A 12,932-nucleotide genomic window follows, 5' to 3' on the forward strand; every position below is an offset into this window, starting at 1 on the left:
GATCATTTTTTTATTGATTTGGAAAGTTAGCACACTTCCAAATAAGTTCCCGTTCTTTTCATCTGCTAAAACTCTGTCCATACATATGCACTGGACCCTGCTCTGTTTAATCAAGATCAATGTTTCTTTATTTATATATTCTTTTATTATACTGTAACTAAAATTAAGTTCCAGACCGGTAAGGTGAAAACGTGATGAGTCCCAGACACTAAGTGGTATCACTGAATGCTTTAGAGCAATGAGAAACAAATGAGTTTGAATTATATTGTCTGTAATCTTGAGGTGTATACACAGAATCACTTAGTGACAGTCAAGGACACTGATTTATAGAGGATCAAGCAATCAGATACTGGGATTCCATCACTGATCACCAGCATGATCTCTAGAGTAGTTTTGTCCCAGGGTTATTCTGGCTAGCAGACAGATACGTATACAGAAAAAAATCACAAAAAAAGAAAACAATCAAATAAAGGACAAAATGGCAAAAGATAAAATATTGCAGTAAAAATATTTAACATTACAAGAATCCCTGCTGCATAATATTCAGAATACCTGTTCAATATATAGAAACCCAAATTTACTTTACAATCCATGTCATTGGAAAGCAAGAGTGTAAAAATAAAAAATGCAGTTTACCAGGTTTTAAATAATTCTATGTTAATAATTTTATATTCATATTAATTTGGAATGATTCTTCGCTGACCAGCATAAATATGAAAGATGCCTAGTACCTATACTTCCACTTCATAGTTTTTTCCAGTGATCCCAGCACATCAGTGCCCCGTTCATCATTCTCCCACCCCCCCACCCCCCCCCAAAGGTCAGATTGATTTGAAATTGCTTCTTTGTGTGCAGTTAAGCCAGATTTTTGACACTGAGAAAGTACAGTATGTATGTGGCACCAGCATTGGTTGCGAACAGGAAAGGCATATTTTCTGTTTGTACTGAACCTGTCGGGTTAGTGCATAGAAAATTTGACCCTTGTCAGGTGTCTTGAAGTTAACTGGCTGATTTGTGGATTAATCAATTTAAGTCTGAAACCAATCAGTGACAGGAATGAGGGGGGTGTGTGTGTGTGAGATACAGATTTACAAATTTTTATAATGCTTTCAGTCGGACCACGAAAGTCTGATGTGAAGCTTATCTCTGATCTTTGGCTTTGGCCATACTCATGGGATTGTGTGTGTGTGTGTGTGTGTGTTGCGGGAGGGTGTGGATTCTTTAACGCTTGTCACCTGGCTCTACCAGGTTCCTAGGCCACAGTCTTAGAAATGGCACTATTCAAGGCATTAATAAAGTTAAAACCCTTAAGCTGTATGACCAGTGGGGTCATAAAAGCTATTGCTGGGTATTGTGTTCAGTGTGTCTTTCACTGCTGGATTATCATCTTGACAACTAATTCTTTTTCACTTTTGTCTTTTTTTCACAGCTGTTGTGAACTTGGACAACTCTGTGGTTGACCTAGAGACCCTTCAAGCCCTCTATGAGAATGTGAGTAATAGGAGGAGGTATAGATACATAGTATACTGTAGTTTCATGTGAAGGTAATTTTGGTTTGCAACAGAAACAGCTCATTACTAAGCTGCACAAATGTATTCTCTGTTAAGGAAATTTTTACTTCGTTAAATCTAAATGAAAATTAGGATAAACATTTGCCCTTTTTAAAATGGCAATCCATTTTGCAATGTGCATTTATTTTTCAAGTCAAGGATTTCACTTATATTCAAATATATTATTTCTTCCTTTTAATAAGCTTGATGCTATATTTGACAGGAATAAACATAAAATAAAATTGCATATGTTTAAAAAATATTTATTCCTGTGCTACACCTAAAACTTTTTTGAATACTATATTTCATGGTTTTTCACTTTCACAGGAAATAATGCTTAGTTACTTTAAAGGAAAGGATCACTGAGAGCTGTAAAATTTAGTATAGTATACTGAGATACATAACCATGAGATACTAGCTACTCTGAGAGATTGTATAATAACTATGCAAGATCAGAGATTTAAGAATAAACCAGGGGGGAGGGGGCAAACCTTTTGGCTCAAGGGCCACATCTGGGTATGGAAATTGTATGGTGGGCCATGAACGCTCACAAAATTGGCGGTTGGGGTACGGGAGCGGATGCGGGCTCCGGCTGGGGGTGCAGGCTCTGGGATCGGGCCAGAAATGGGGAGTTCAAGGTGCAGGAGGGAGCTCCGGGATGGGGCATAGAGTTGGAGTGCAGGGGGGAGGACTCCGGCTGGGGGTGTAAGTTCTGGGACGGGGCTAGGGATGAGGGGTTGGAGGTGCAGAAGGGTGCTCCAGGCTGGGACTGAGGGGGATCAGGCCTGGGGCAGGGGGTTGGGGTGTGGAAGGGGGTCAGGGGTACAGGCTCCGGGTGGCGCTTACCTCAAGCAGCACCCGGAAACAGCGGCTTGTACCTCCTCCGGCTCCTGCACGGAGGCACTGCCAGGCACCTCTGCATGCTGCCTGGTCCACAGGTGCTGCCCCTGCAGCTCCATTGGCCGCAGTTCCTACTAATGGGAGCTGTGGGGGCAGTGCTTGGGATGGGGGCAGTGTGCAGAACCCCCTGGCTGCCCCTACGCATAGGAGGTGGAGTGGGGATATGCTGCCGTTTCCAGGAGCCAACGGGAGCTTGAGGGATGGATTAAAACATCTGAAGGGCCAGATGTGGCCCCGAGCCATAGTTTGCTCACCCCTGGCCTAAAGCATCCTGGTCCCAGCATTATTCTGACTGTGAAGACAGAAACAGTAGAATCCAGCAGAGCATTTCTGACTTCCACTGCTGCAAAAGAGAGGTGGAGGACCACTCACCCCTAGAAGATGCTAACATCAGTATTACCAGGACAAGTCCTCCAAATCCCAGGGCCTTCTAGTTACCCTCAGTAGATCCTGGATGTCTGAAGGTATAAATCATTAAGTAGGGGAAATATTCTTGGTATTCCTGGCCAATATATTCAGTTACTTTGTTTTCCCTTAACTTGTGATTTTTAAAACTTGTAGTCCTTTTGTCTTTTAAACATATTGAGCATGTAGGGCTGGACCATGCCCACCTATAAAGAACCTGCGGGAGGGTCAGGACATTGTTTCAGCTGGTGGAGTTTCCTTGAAAACATCTATCTGGCAGGATGAAGTTACGTTAGGCTTTTAAGAGCAGGTTAGACAAACACCTGTCAGGGATGGTCTCGATAATTAGTCCCGCCTCGAGTGCAGGGGACTGGACTGGATGACCTCTCGAGGTCCCTTCCAGTCCTATGATTAAGTAGAGATGGGGTTTCCGCACAGAGTAGACAAGTGGTCCGACTCCCCTGGAGGGAGATATGGGGGTATCTGCAGAGGCCTTTTCCTGTTTTGCTACTTTTCTTGCCGGTGCTTAATTTGTAATGAAAGAGGTGCTGGGTCTCAAGCAATTAGGTGCCAGGGCTTATGCAATTTTTTTTACTTTCATAACTGATGTGGTAAGCCTATGAACTGCCAACCCTAGAGGTGCCTGCTCAGCCCTGGCAAGTCCCAGCACAGATTAAGCACTGGTTCTTAACCCTTTATTTCCCCATGACAGCATGATTGCCACAGGAGCTATATTGCCACAAATATGTTCTATCTTAGGTATTTATTTGGCCCCTGTTACCATAGTATCTGAGCACCTTACAATCTTTAATCCACACAACAAACCTGTGAGATAGGGAGATACTGTTACAGAGGGCAGCTGAGAAACAGAGAGACTACATGACTTGCCCAAGGTCACATAGGAAGACTGTGGTAGAACAGGAATTGAAACAAGGTCACCCATGTCCTAGGCTAGTGCCGTAACACTGGACCGTCCTTCCTGTCTTCCTCAGCCTTTCTGTCTCTGCCCTAGCCCAGTGCAGACTGCCATCTTGCTCCATCCTTATGGAGCAGAAACCACACAAAATAAATGGTCGAATTTAGTAATGCAGAAAAACCTACATAGACTTTGAGGATAGACATCATGATCATATAGTCTGACCTCCTGTAGATTACAGGCCATAGAACCTCATACTGCTGCAGTAGGCCATAACCTCTGGCTGAATTATTGCAGTCCTCAGCTCTTGATTTAAAGATTTCAAGCTACAGAGAATCCACCATTTAATCTAATTCAAATTGGCAAGTGTCCCATGCTGCAGAGGAAGGCAAAACAAAAACAGGGTCTCTGCCAACAGTATGGGTTTGCAGGGAGAATGGTGCAGAAGACACCGACTTATTCCTAGCTTTGGCTCATCTCTGCCCTGCCACACCTGGCTTTTCTCACAGAGACAGCATGCAGGGTCTGTCACAGAGGCAGAATGAAGGAGGGTAATGTTATTTTGTCACCCCATTAAATAATTTTGGTTATTTCAGTTTTCTGTTTTTCAAAAATGCTCTTTCTCTTAGAGAGTGAAATGATTATAGATAAATTGTCCAGTATCCTGTGATTTCAGAGAAAAAACATCAATTATATGCTGCCAAAATGTTAGGAAAATGTGTACCCCTCATTGTTCCAGTTTATTCAGTCATATATAGGATGTTTTTTCAGTGCCAAATATTATTCCCTCTAGCAAATCCATCGTTCTAGTATTCTTCTTTCCCACTCTCACCCACAAAAAATGTATCATTTCCATGATCTCTCCCTCCTTTTTAATCTACTTATTCTTCCATCCCTGACTCCATTCAACTTTTATGCTTCCAACTCCCCAGCACCTCATTTGAGGTTCTTCTTGTTAGCTTCTCTACCAGGTAGCTGTTCCTTACACATGATGATGACAGGCAAATTGTCCAATAGCTTCTGGCTTTGAGTGGCTGGTCATGGGAAAGGTGGATGTCCTGCAGTCTCTAGCTGTGGGGTAGTTGTCCTACTGGGTTCTCTGTTGCTGGACTAGGGAGTTCCAAGTTCTCACCTGCTTACTGGATCTTCAGGCTCTGAATAGGCTGGCACTGGCAGTAGAAGAGTGGTGGACACACTCTGAATGTAGCAGAAGCTTGGCCTGCCCCTTTCTGCTTCATCCTCATAAATTGCCAGAGTGGTTGAAAAATGGGTGGGTGTGATTTTTAGTGGTGCTGGGGAGCAGGGGAGGAGACACAGGAGACAGCAAGGTCAGCGGTGGGGGGATAAAACCATGGTGTGGCAGCAGTCTGAATGAGAAGCAGACAGTTCGGCCTCAGAGAGCTACCCATTTTAAGAAACAGAGCCTGCTATTATTTCTAGTGAGCTCCCAATCCTAACAAAACTAACTCCCACCCACTATGATCACACCACTGTGTACCATTAATGATTCTTTGGCATTCATCCCAAAATGTAATTGGCTAATTTTACATAAAGTAAGATTAAGATTACATGTGTGTATCTTTCTGCTTTATGTCAGGTTATGTTTTCAGAACTGTCTTCACAAATAAATGGGTCTAGAAGCATTTTTACTAAAACCTAAGGATTTCTCCATCGGACTAAAGATCAGCCCTGCTAACAAGGGACTCACACCAGTCCCTTAAAGCTCATCTGTGAAACACTATTTTGGTTACCCTTAATCTTTTCAGGTGGTTTACATAACAGAATAACATTATGGCAGAATGCCTTTGATATTTTCTATACCTGATACAGGGAATACCTAGGGAATAGTGTAACCACTGGGGGAATATTAAATATTTAGTTCAGGCACAACTGGATATTTGAGAGTGACTGCAGTACATTGCTCAAGTTGAGAAATAAGACGTGTGGTCTAGTGTACAGGGCATAAGACTGAGACCTGAGAAACCTGGATTTAAATCTGGGCTCCACCAGTGATCTGTTCTGTGACCTGGGGCAAGCCACTTCACTTCTCTGTGCTTCCCATCTTTTTTTTTTTTTCCCCCCCTATTTTGTCTATTTAGATTGTAAGCTCTTTGGTGCCTGGACTGTCCCTTACTATACTTCTGTGCGGCACCTAGTAAAATGAGGGCCTGAGCTCTGTTGGGGACAGTAGGTAGCATTGTAATACAAATAGTAATTTTAGGTGTCTGATGGTACCAGATGAGTTGAGAGTTTGTATCTCCCCTTATTTCTTAGCTATACTCTGTAGCATATAGAATTTTTTTAAAAAAGAGTAGTTAACTTATGTGCCTCCTTCCCTTACTTTTCATACACTAAATTAATTCTCAGTTCTGAAGATTTGTGGGGGGTTTTTTTTGCGCCAGATAGTTAAATATCACTGTGCTAGTCCTCAGCCATTCTATTTGATCTCTGTGAAACATATGGGAGCATTTGTTTTACAATCTTTCTTCAGAATGTAATTTTTCCTGATTGCGTATGTTTGGCATGCTGCTTTCCCTTCTGGATGTGAATGAAGTTTGGGCAGTCTCCAGATCTAAACACACCCTAATTTCAAAAACCACAGTCCAGTGGGCTCAATTCCTGTTTACCGAGGAATTAAAGCCTTCTGAAACCCGCATAGTTACTAAATACACCTTTTGTGATTTTTTTTTTTTAGATGTAAAAACAAATCCCTGTATAGTTTGTTTAGGATTCTTAACCAGCATTGCGGTTAGATGGTAATGTCTTTATTAGTGGATCGCTATGTAGTAGCTACACTTTGTTAAACAATTGTGTAGTTTCTTTTCAAGTGCTTTGAGATCTACTGATGAGAAGCGCTATATATGAGCTAGGTGATATTACAGTAGAACTTCAGAGTTACGAACACCAGAGTTACTAATTGACCATTCAAACACACCTTATTTAGAACAGGAAGTACACAATCAGGCAGCAACAGAAACAAACAAAACAACAATAAAAAAGCAAAAACACTACAGTACTGTGTTAAATGTAAACTACTAAAAAAAAGGTAAAGCAGCATTTTTCTTCTGCTTAATAACTTTTTTAAGCTGTATTAAGTCAATGTGCACCTGTAAACTTTTGAAAGAACAACCATAATGTTTTGTTCAGAGTTACGAACCTTTCAGTTACAAACAACCTCCATTTCCGGGGCGTAACACTGAGGTTCTACTGTATTATTATTATTTACTCTATAGCTATTGGGGAGGAGATTCTATTTCATATTTATTAACATGTTTTCAACAGAAAGTGTCTATCTAATGGGCTCCAATTATCAGTGATATTTCCACATGTATCTTAGTTTAAACCTACTATCCAAACAGTTTTGTGTGTCAGAATCCATTTCTTAAAAACATAATTCAAAATTTAAAACAAGATGCATAAATGATAGCTCAAGATAAGTCAACAATTTCATTAAGAAGACAGTTTATCTCTCTCACACACAGTCCCCCAGTATTCTTTTCCTGGCACGTTAGTTATGAACTTTGATTTGAGAAGAGGGTGCTGTACATGTCAGATGAAACAGAATCCTTAAATGTTTTTACCTTGCTGCTTTTGTGAAATGAATTGGGGTGTGTGTATCTATATAATTTGAGAAGGAGCAGTCTTTCCAGAGTTAAGGTTGAAATCAGCTCCCATTATGAATCCCTACTTCATCACCCCTTGTAACGTTGGCTTGAAAATTGTAAGATTTATTATGGAGGCAAGGCAAACGTGTCTGAAAAATCTGAAGAAATTTGGTCAAAATAGTTTGAGTGTCAGATGATTAAAATATTTTTCTGATTTGAAATTTTGAATGTCACTTTGTCTCCCTCTTACTCAAATGACTTTACACATTTACACATTACTGTGTAAAGTCATTTGAGTAAGAGGGAAACAAAGTGACATTCAGACGACTATTTTTGAATTGTAATTCATTGAATTTACTATTTTTTGTTCTGGATAATTAAGGCCCATTCATTTTGGTGGAAATTATGAATGTGATCCTGCTCCCATTAATGTCAATGGGAGTTTTTGGCATTGACTTCAGTGGGTGGAGAATCCTGTACTGTGTGTCTATGAGCATATTAATTTCTACTGGCTAGGAGAAGCTCAGACAGCACATTTGGGACCTGCTGTCTGACATCTATCAGATATTTTCCATTAGTTTAAAGAAATAAAGGCATGTGATTTTGGAGCTGACACTTTAGCGTGTCCAGGGAGGGGTGTAATGTTTTGTTAAGGACATAAGGGCAGCCTCTCAGCAGTTAAAGTTGCAGTCACTGTGCCATTATCTGAAATCATCATGCTTTCAAATCTTTAGGGTCAAGCCTTATCAACAGCTAGACCATTTCTGGAAAATAATTACTGAGACGTGACTTTTTGAAATTTTTGCAAAGTGCCCAATTTTTTGTCCCTGTATCCATACAATGAAATCACTTTAAACCCCAACACCTAAAAAGTAGGTGTGGTTCCTGGAGACGATGCTTTTGAAGGGCAGATATAATAACCCATTTACGATATTAACTTTATATGAAAACTGGACTGAGTTATGTCAATGAAGCAGATGGAGAAAAAAACATAAAGAATATTTGCATTTTCAACCTCTGAACAAGCCATATCAAAAATGAAAGGAATTTCAGTTTCTAGTGGAAATTAAACCTCACCCTGTATTCCCTACCAGAGTACTGCATTGATTTAAGCTTGAGACACTGGATAAAAGTTACGTAGGAAGTTGTGGCCAAGGTTGAACTATAATGCTCATGTCTAAGATGATCCCCTGGACCATCATGCCTCATACAAATTAGTTCAACCTCTGTACTTAAGTCAACAGTAAAATGGTGATAAATAACCCTCCCCTGCATTTGTAAAGTGCTTTGCTTATAGAGATGAATAAGCAGTGGGTGATACACAATAGTATTAGCTGTATTTTTCAGAAGAGGTCTTTAGGGCACAGCACAGAGCAGTTAAGTGATGTGGTTGGTAGGTGCTGTTACTTAATGGGCTATACATTGGCTGTAGTACCAAAAAGTGTGGGTTCCAAATGTATAAATAATTTAATTTCTTTTTTAAAAAGCCCACATAAACAAAACTTTTGTTCGTTGCTAACGAGGAGGATACTCTACATAGAATCATAGAAGATTAGGGTTGGAAGAGACCTCAGGAGGTCATCTAGTCCAATCCCCTGATGTATACATCTATATGCATTTTGCTTAAATAATTTTATACCTCAACATACATTTGTTCAGGTTAATTTTTACTTTTTGTTATGTTAGAAACTGGTGAATAACCCATTTCTTAATTACTAGATAATTTTTGACTCATGATTTGTGTCAATCTGCATTTGGATGGAAATTGGAATTCAATTAAAATGCACAAAAATGTTTAAACTCTTTTTGGATTAATGAAATACAACTATCTCAGAAGTGCTGGATACATATGGAGGGAGGGAAGGTAAGTTTAAGTATGTTTTAAATGCAAAAATTGTTTTAGTAAACAAAGGAAGTGTTAACTGTAGTTAGTGAGTTGATGGATTGTTTCTGGTCACCATGAGCCAGGTTTTCCAAGGTATTTGGGAGCCTCAGGATGCAAATAGGCACCTAGTGGAATTGCAAAAGTGCCTAAGCAGGTTAGGTTAGTTTTAGAATTGGTAAAGCTCATCCTCTCCCACCTGGTGGTGGTTCATATATTGAAAGAGGAAAACACGTTTTCTTGCTTTTTCAACTCCCAGTTGGTTTCTCAGTTATAAATAAACTAGTCCAAATGAGGAAAACATTCTCTCTGCACCTGTCAGTTAAACTGAAAGCAAAAGTAACGAAGCCAAAAGCTTTTCTCCACAAAAGAAACAAAGTACTTACAATTGGGAAAAATGGAAAGACCCGTATATGTTCCATTGTGAAGACTGAAAAACACATAGATACTTAGTGTACAGCGCTACATATTTGTAAAACTTGAGTTAATCTCAGTAGTTATGTTTTATCCTGTTTCTGTATATAATACAAAACAAAGCATCCTTTAACGCATCAAAACTTGAGGAGTGCTCATTGATGCAACATATATTTTATTGTATTTTAATATTGTAAATGTAGGCCTTAACTTCAAATTTAACTTTAAACAGGTTTATTTTTAAAAAGAAATATATATAATTTGTACAAATATGTGATTTTAATTAAAAATCTGCTTTTTTTTTGGTATCATCCATTTTTTAGAAACCCTGCTAGATATTTACAATGGAGCCATGTGGTTTCAAGTTAATGGCTTTGCTAAAATTAATGCTACTTTTTGATACAAAGTCACAACGTCTCTTCAGGCACACGTTATATTCACAAATGGTTTCAATCATTTGGAGTTGTCTGGTACTTCCTGCTACTGTTTTGTTGACCTTAGCAGAAAGCATATACCTAAGGATAACGGTCCCCACCCTGAAGCCTAATGTATGATATTAGCGGAGATGAGCCTGAATCAAAACTCTGATCCCCTGCGGCCTGGTCTGCAGTTAAAACTTAGATTGACATAGCTATGGCATTATGGGATATGAAAAATCCACACTCCTGCAGATCGTATTTCTGCCAACCTAACCCTTGGTATAGACACCGCTCAGTTGATGGAAGAATGCTTCCATCTTGACCGAGCTACCATCATTTGGGGAGGTGGAGTTCCTACAGTGATGGAAAAACCCCTTCCATCGCTGTACTCTGCGTTAACACAAATGCACCATAGCTATGCCTGTATACCACCTGTAGTGTAGACGTGACCTAACTTTGGGGAAGTTGAGGTTTGAATCTAAGCTTTGTGGCTCGGGCCCATCTCTGGTCATTCTGGTGATTCCTGCAGAGTAGTGTAAACAGTTTGGGAAGGGAAATTGTTGTCTTGTGATTAATTGTTGTCTTGTGAGGAAGGAACTGCTAGTCTTCTCAATGCCTTCAGTAGGGTTTTTTCAAGCAAATTTCTCTTCATCAGGGCCTCATAACACCTTATAATACATTCTCGTTCCAAAGGCTAAAAATGTCAAGCTGTTAGAGGATCAACATTTCTCCTTAGTTTCTGTCCTCAGTTCTCTTTTTCTTGCTAAAAGACATGCCTTTTGAGGGTACAAGTCCTTCTTGGTTAAGGTGATCAACTGGAACACCTGCATTTTAAAATACTCCATCATCCTAAAGCTGTATATCATAGCAGTGAGACAGGAGATGATACTGGGTACTCCTATAGCTCCTCAGATGTGTAACCCTCACAGCACAAATCTTTCTGGAGCTTCTTTTTTACCAAATGAAATACTATCAAAGGGATTTTGAATGCTAGACTAGAGAAGCAAACTAAACATATCAGTTTTCCAGATTAATGTGTTGTTAAAATATAGGATGATAGAATTTAATTAAATATTTGTGTACACTTGATGAGTAAAAGCTGCTTATTTTCTGAGTTCTGTTCCTTGGGGACAGGCTGATGGGTAAACTCTCACGTAGTTTATTAATATGGAAGTGGAAGTAGCAAGGCATGGACGGCAAGACTGAAAGGATTCCGATTGACAACCAGCAGAGACTCACTAAGGCCTCTAAAGTGGGATCATTCTGCCACTGTGAAAGTTCAAGTCCCCGAGCAGCCGCAGAAGGACCTTCCTCTCCTCCCCCCCAACACTTGTTACTTCCAAAGCTCACAGGGGAGCACCATCTCCTATATACACATCAGTTCCAAAGTTAGCGGGGGAGGGATAGCTCAGTGGTTTGAGCATTGGCCTGCTAAACCCAGTGTTGTGAGTTCAATCCTTGAGGGAGCCGTTTAGAGATCTGGGGCAAAAGTTGGGGATTGGTACTGCTTTGAGCAGGGGGTTGGACTAGATGATCTCCTGAGGTCCCTTCCAACCCTGATATTCTATGATTCAAGTTGGGGAACAACATGTTTTCAAGACTTCTGACCTGTCCCCTCCCTATTGACTTCCATCAGAGTCAAAGAGCAAGGCTTGTAGTGTTTAAAGTATCCAGCACTAAACTGTGTGTGTGTTTGTATGAGAGAGAGAGAGTGTTAAAGCAACTGGAATTGGCAGGGTCTCAAAAATATGTTCTTGGTCACAAAATGAAGGGTACTTTCAGATAAAATTATGAATTGTCCGTAGTTCAGAGAGGATAACTGGCTCATGAGGACCACTTTTTTTTTAACCTAGCAAAAAACTCAGTAGTGCAATAAAGAAAATCTCAGGATCTGTGGCCTGTAGGCACATAAGAGGGACTAGCAATGCCATGTGTGGTGATGATACATTATCTTTCCTTTGATCTGCACTACAGAAGTTAATTGTGACCCAATACTCAACACAATTAATATTAACAAGAGGGAAGGAATACAAGCCAGAAAAGGGAAAGAACAGGTTGAAGAATATTTACATAAGTTAGGTGTATTCAGGTTGGCAGGGCCTGATGAAATTCAGTCTAGAGTGCTCAAGTAACTAGCTGACACAAACTTAGAACTGTTGGCAATTATCATCAAGAACTCATGGAGGATAGGTGAGCTCGCAGAGGACTGGAGAAGAGACAACGAAGTACCTGTCTTTAAAAGGCTGACCAAAAAGGGTGACCAGAGAATTATAGATCAATTAAGGTATCTTCAATATCTGTAAAAGTACAGGAACAAATTATTGAACAATCAGTTTGTAGGCACCTGGAGGATAATAGGGTTGTGAGGAATAGCCAGCATGGACTTTTCAAGAACATATTATGGCAAACCAACCTAATTTTCTTCTTTGACAGGGTTACTGGCCGATTGGATGGGGGGAAGCAGTAGATGTGTAATATTATGATTTTAGAAAGGCTGTTGACACAGTGGCATGTGACATTTTCATATGGAAACTAGAGAAATGCAATCGAGATTAAATTACTGTAACATGGGTGCATAACAGGTTGAAAAACTATAGTCAGAATAGTTACCAATGATTTGCTGTCCAAGTGAGAGGGCGTATCTAGTGGGATCCCACAGAGATCTGTCCTAGGCCCAGGACCATTCATTATTTTCATTAATGACTCGAACAATGGAGTGGAAAGTATGCTTATAAAATCTGCAGCTGGGACGGTTTGCAAGCACTTTGGAGGATAAGATTAGAATTCAAAATGACCTTGACAAATTGGAAAACTGGTCTGAAATTCAATAAAGACAAGTGC

General features: G+C 40.1%; 1 protein-coding gene across 1 annotated transcript in view; it reads left to right on the forward strand.

The window, feature by feature from the left end:
• The window catches only part of FMN2 (formin 2), a 239,356-nt gene that overhangs the window by 136,444 nt on the left and 89,980 nt on the right, over window positions 1-12,932 (forward strand). The window contains exon 8 of the mRNA XM_074948897.1: window positions 1,430-1,491. Coding sequence (XP_074804998.1) covers window positions 1,430-1,491 — 62 coding nt within the window. The remainder of the gene's footprint in view (window positions 1-1,429; window positions 1,492-12,932) is intronic.

This window comes from Natator depressus, chromosome 3, assembly GCF_965152275.1.
Source record: "Natator depressus isolate rNatDep1 chromosome 3, rNatDep2.hap1, whole genome shotgun sequence".
NCBI lineage: Eukaryota > Metazoa > Chordata > Testudines > Cheloniidae > Natator > Natator depressus.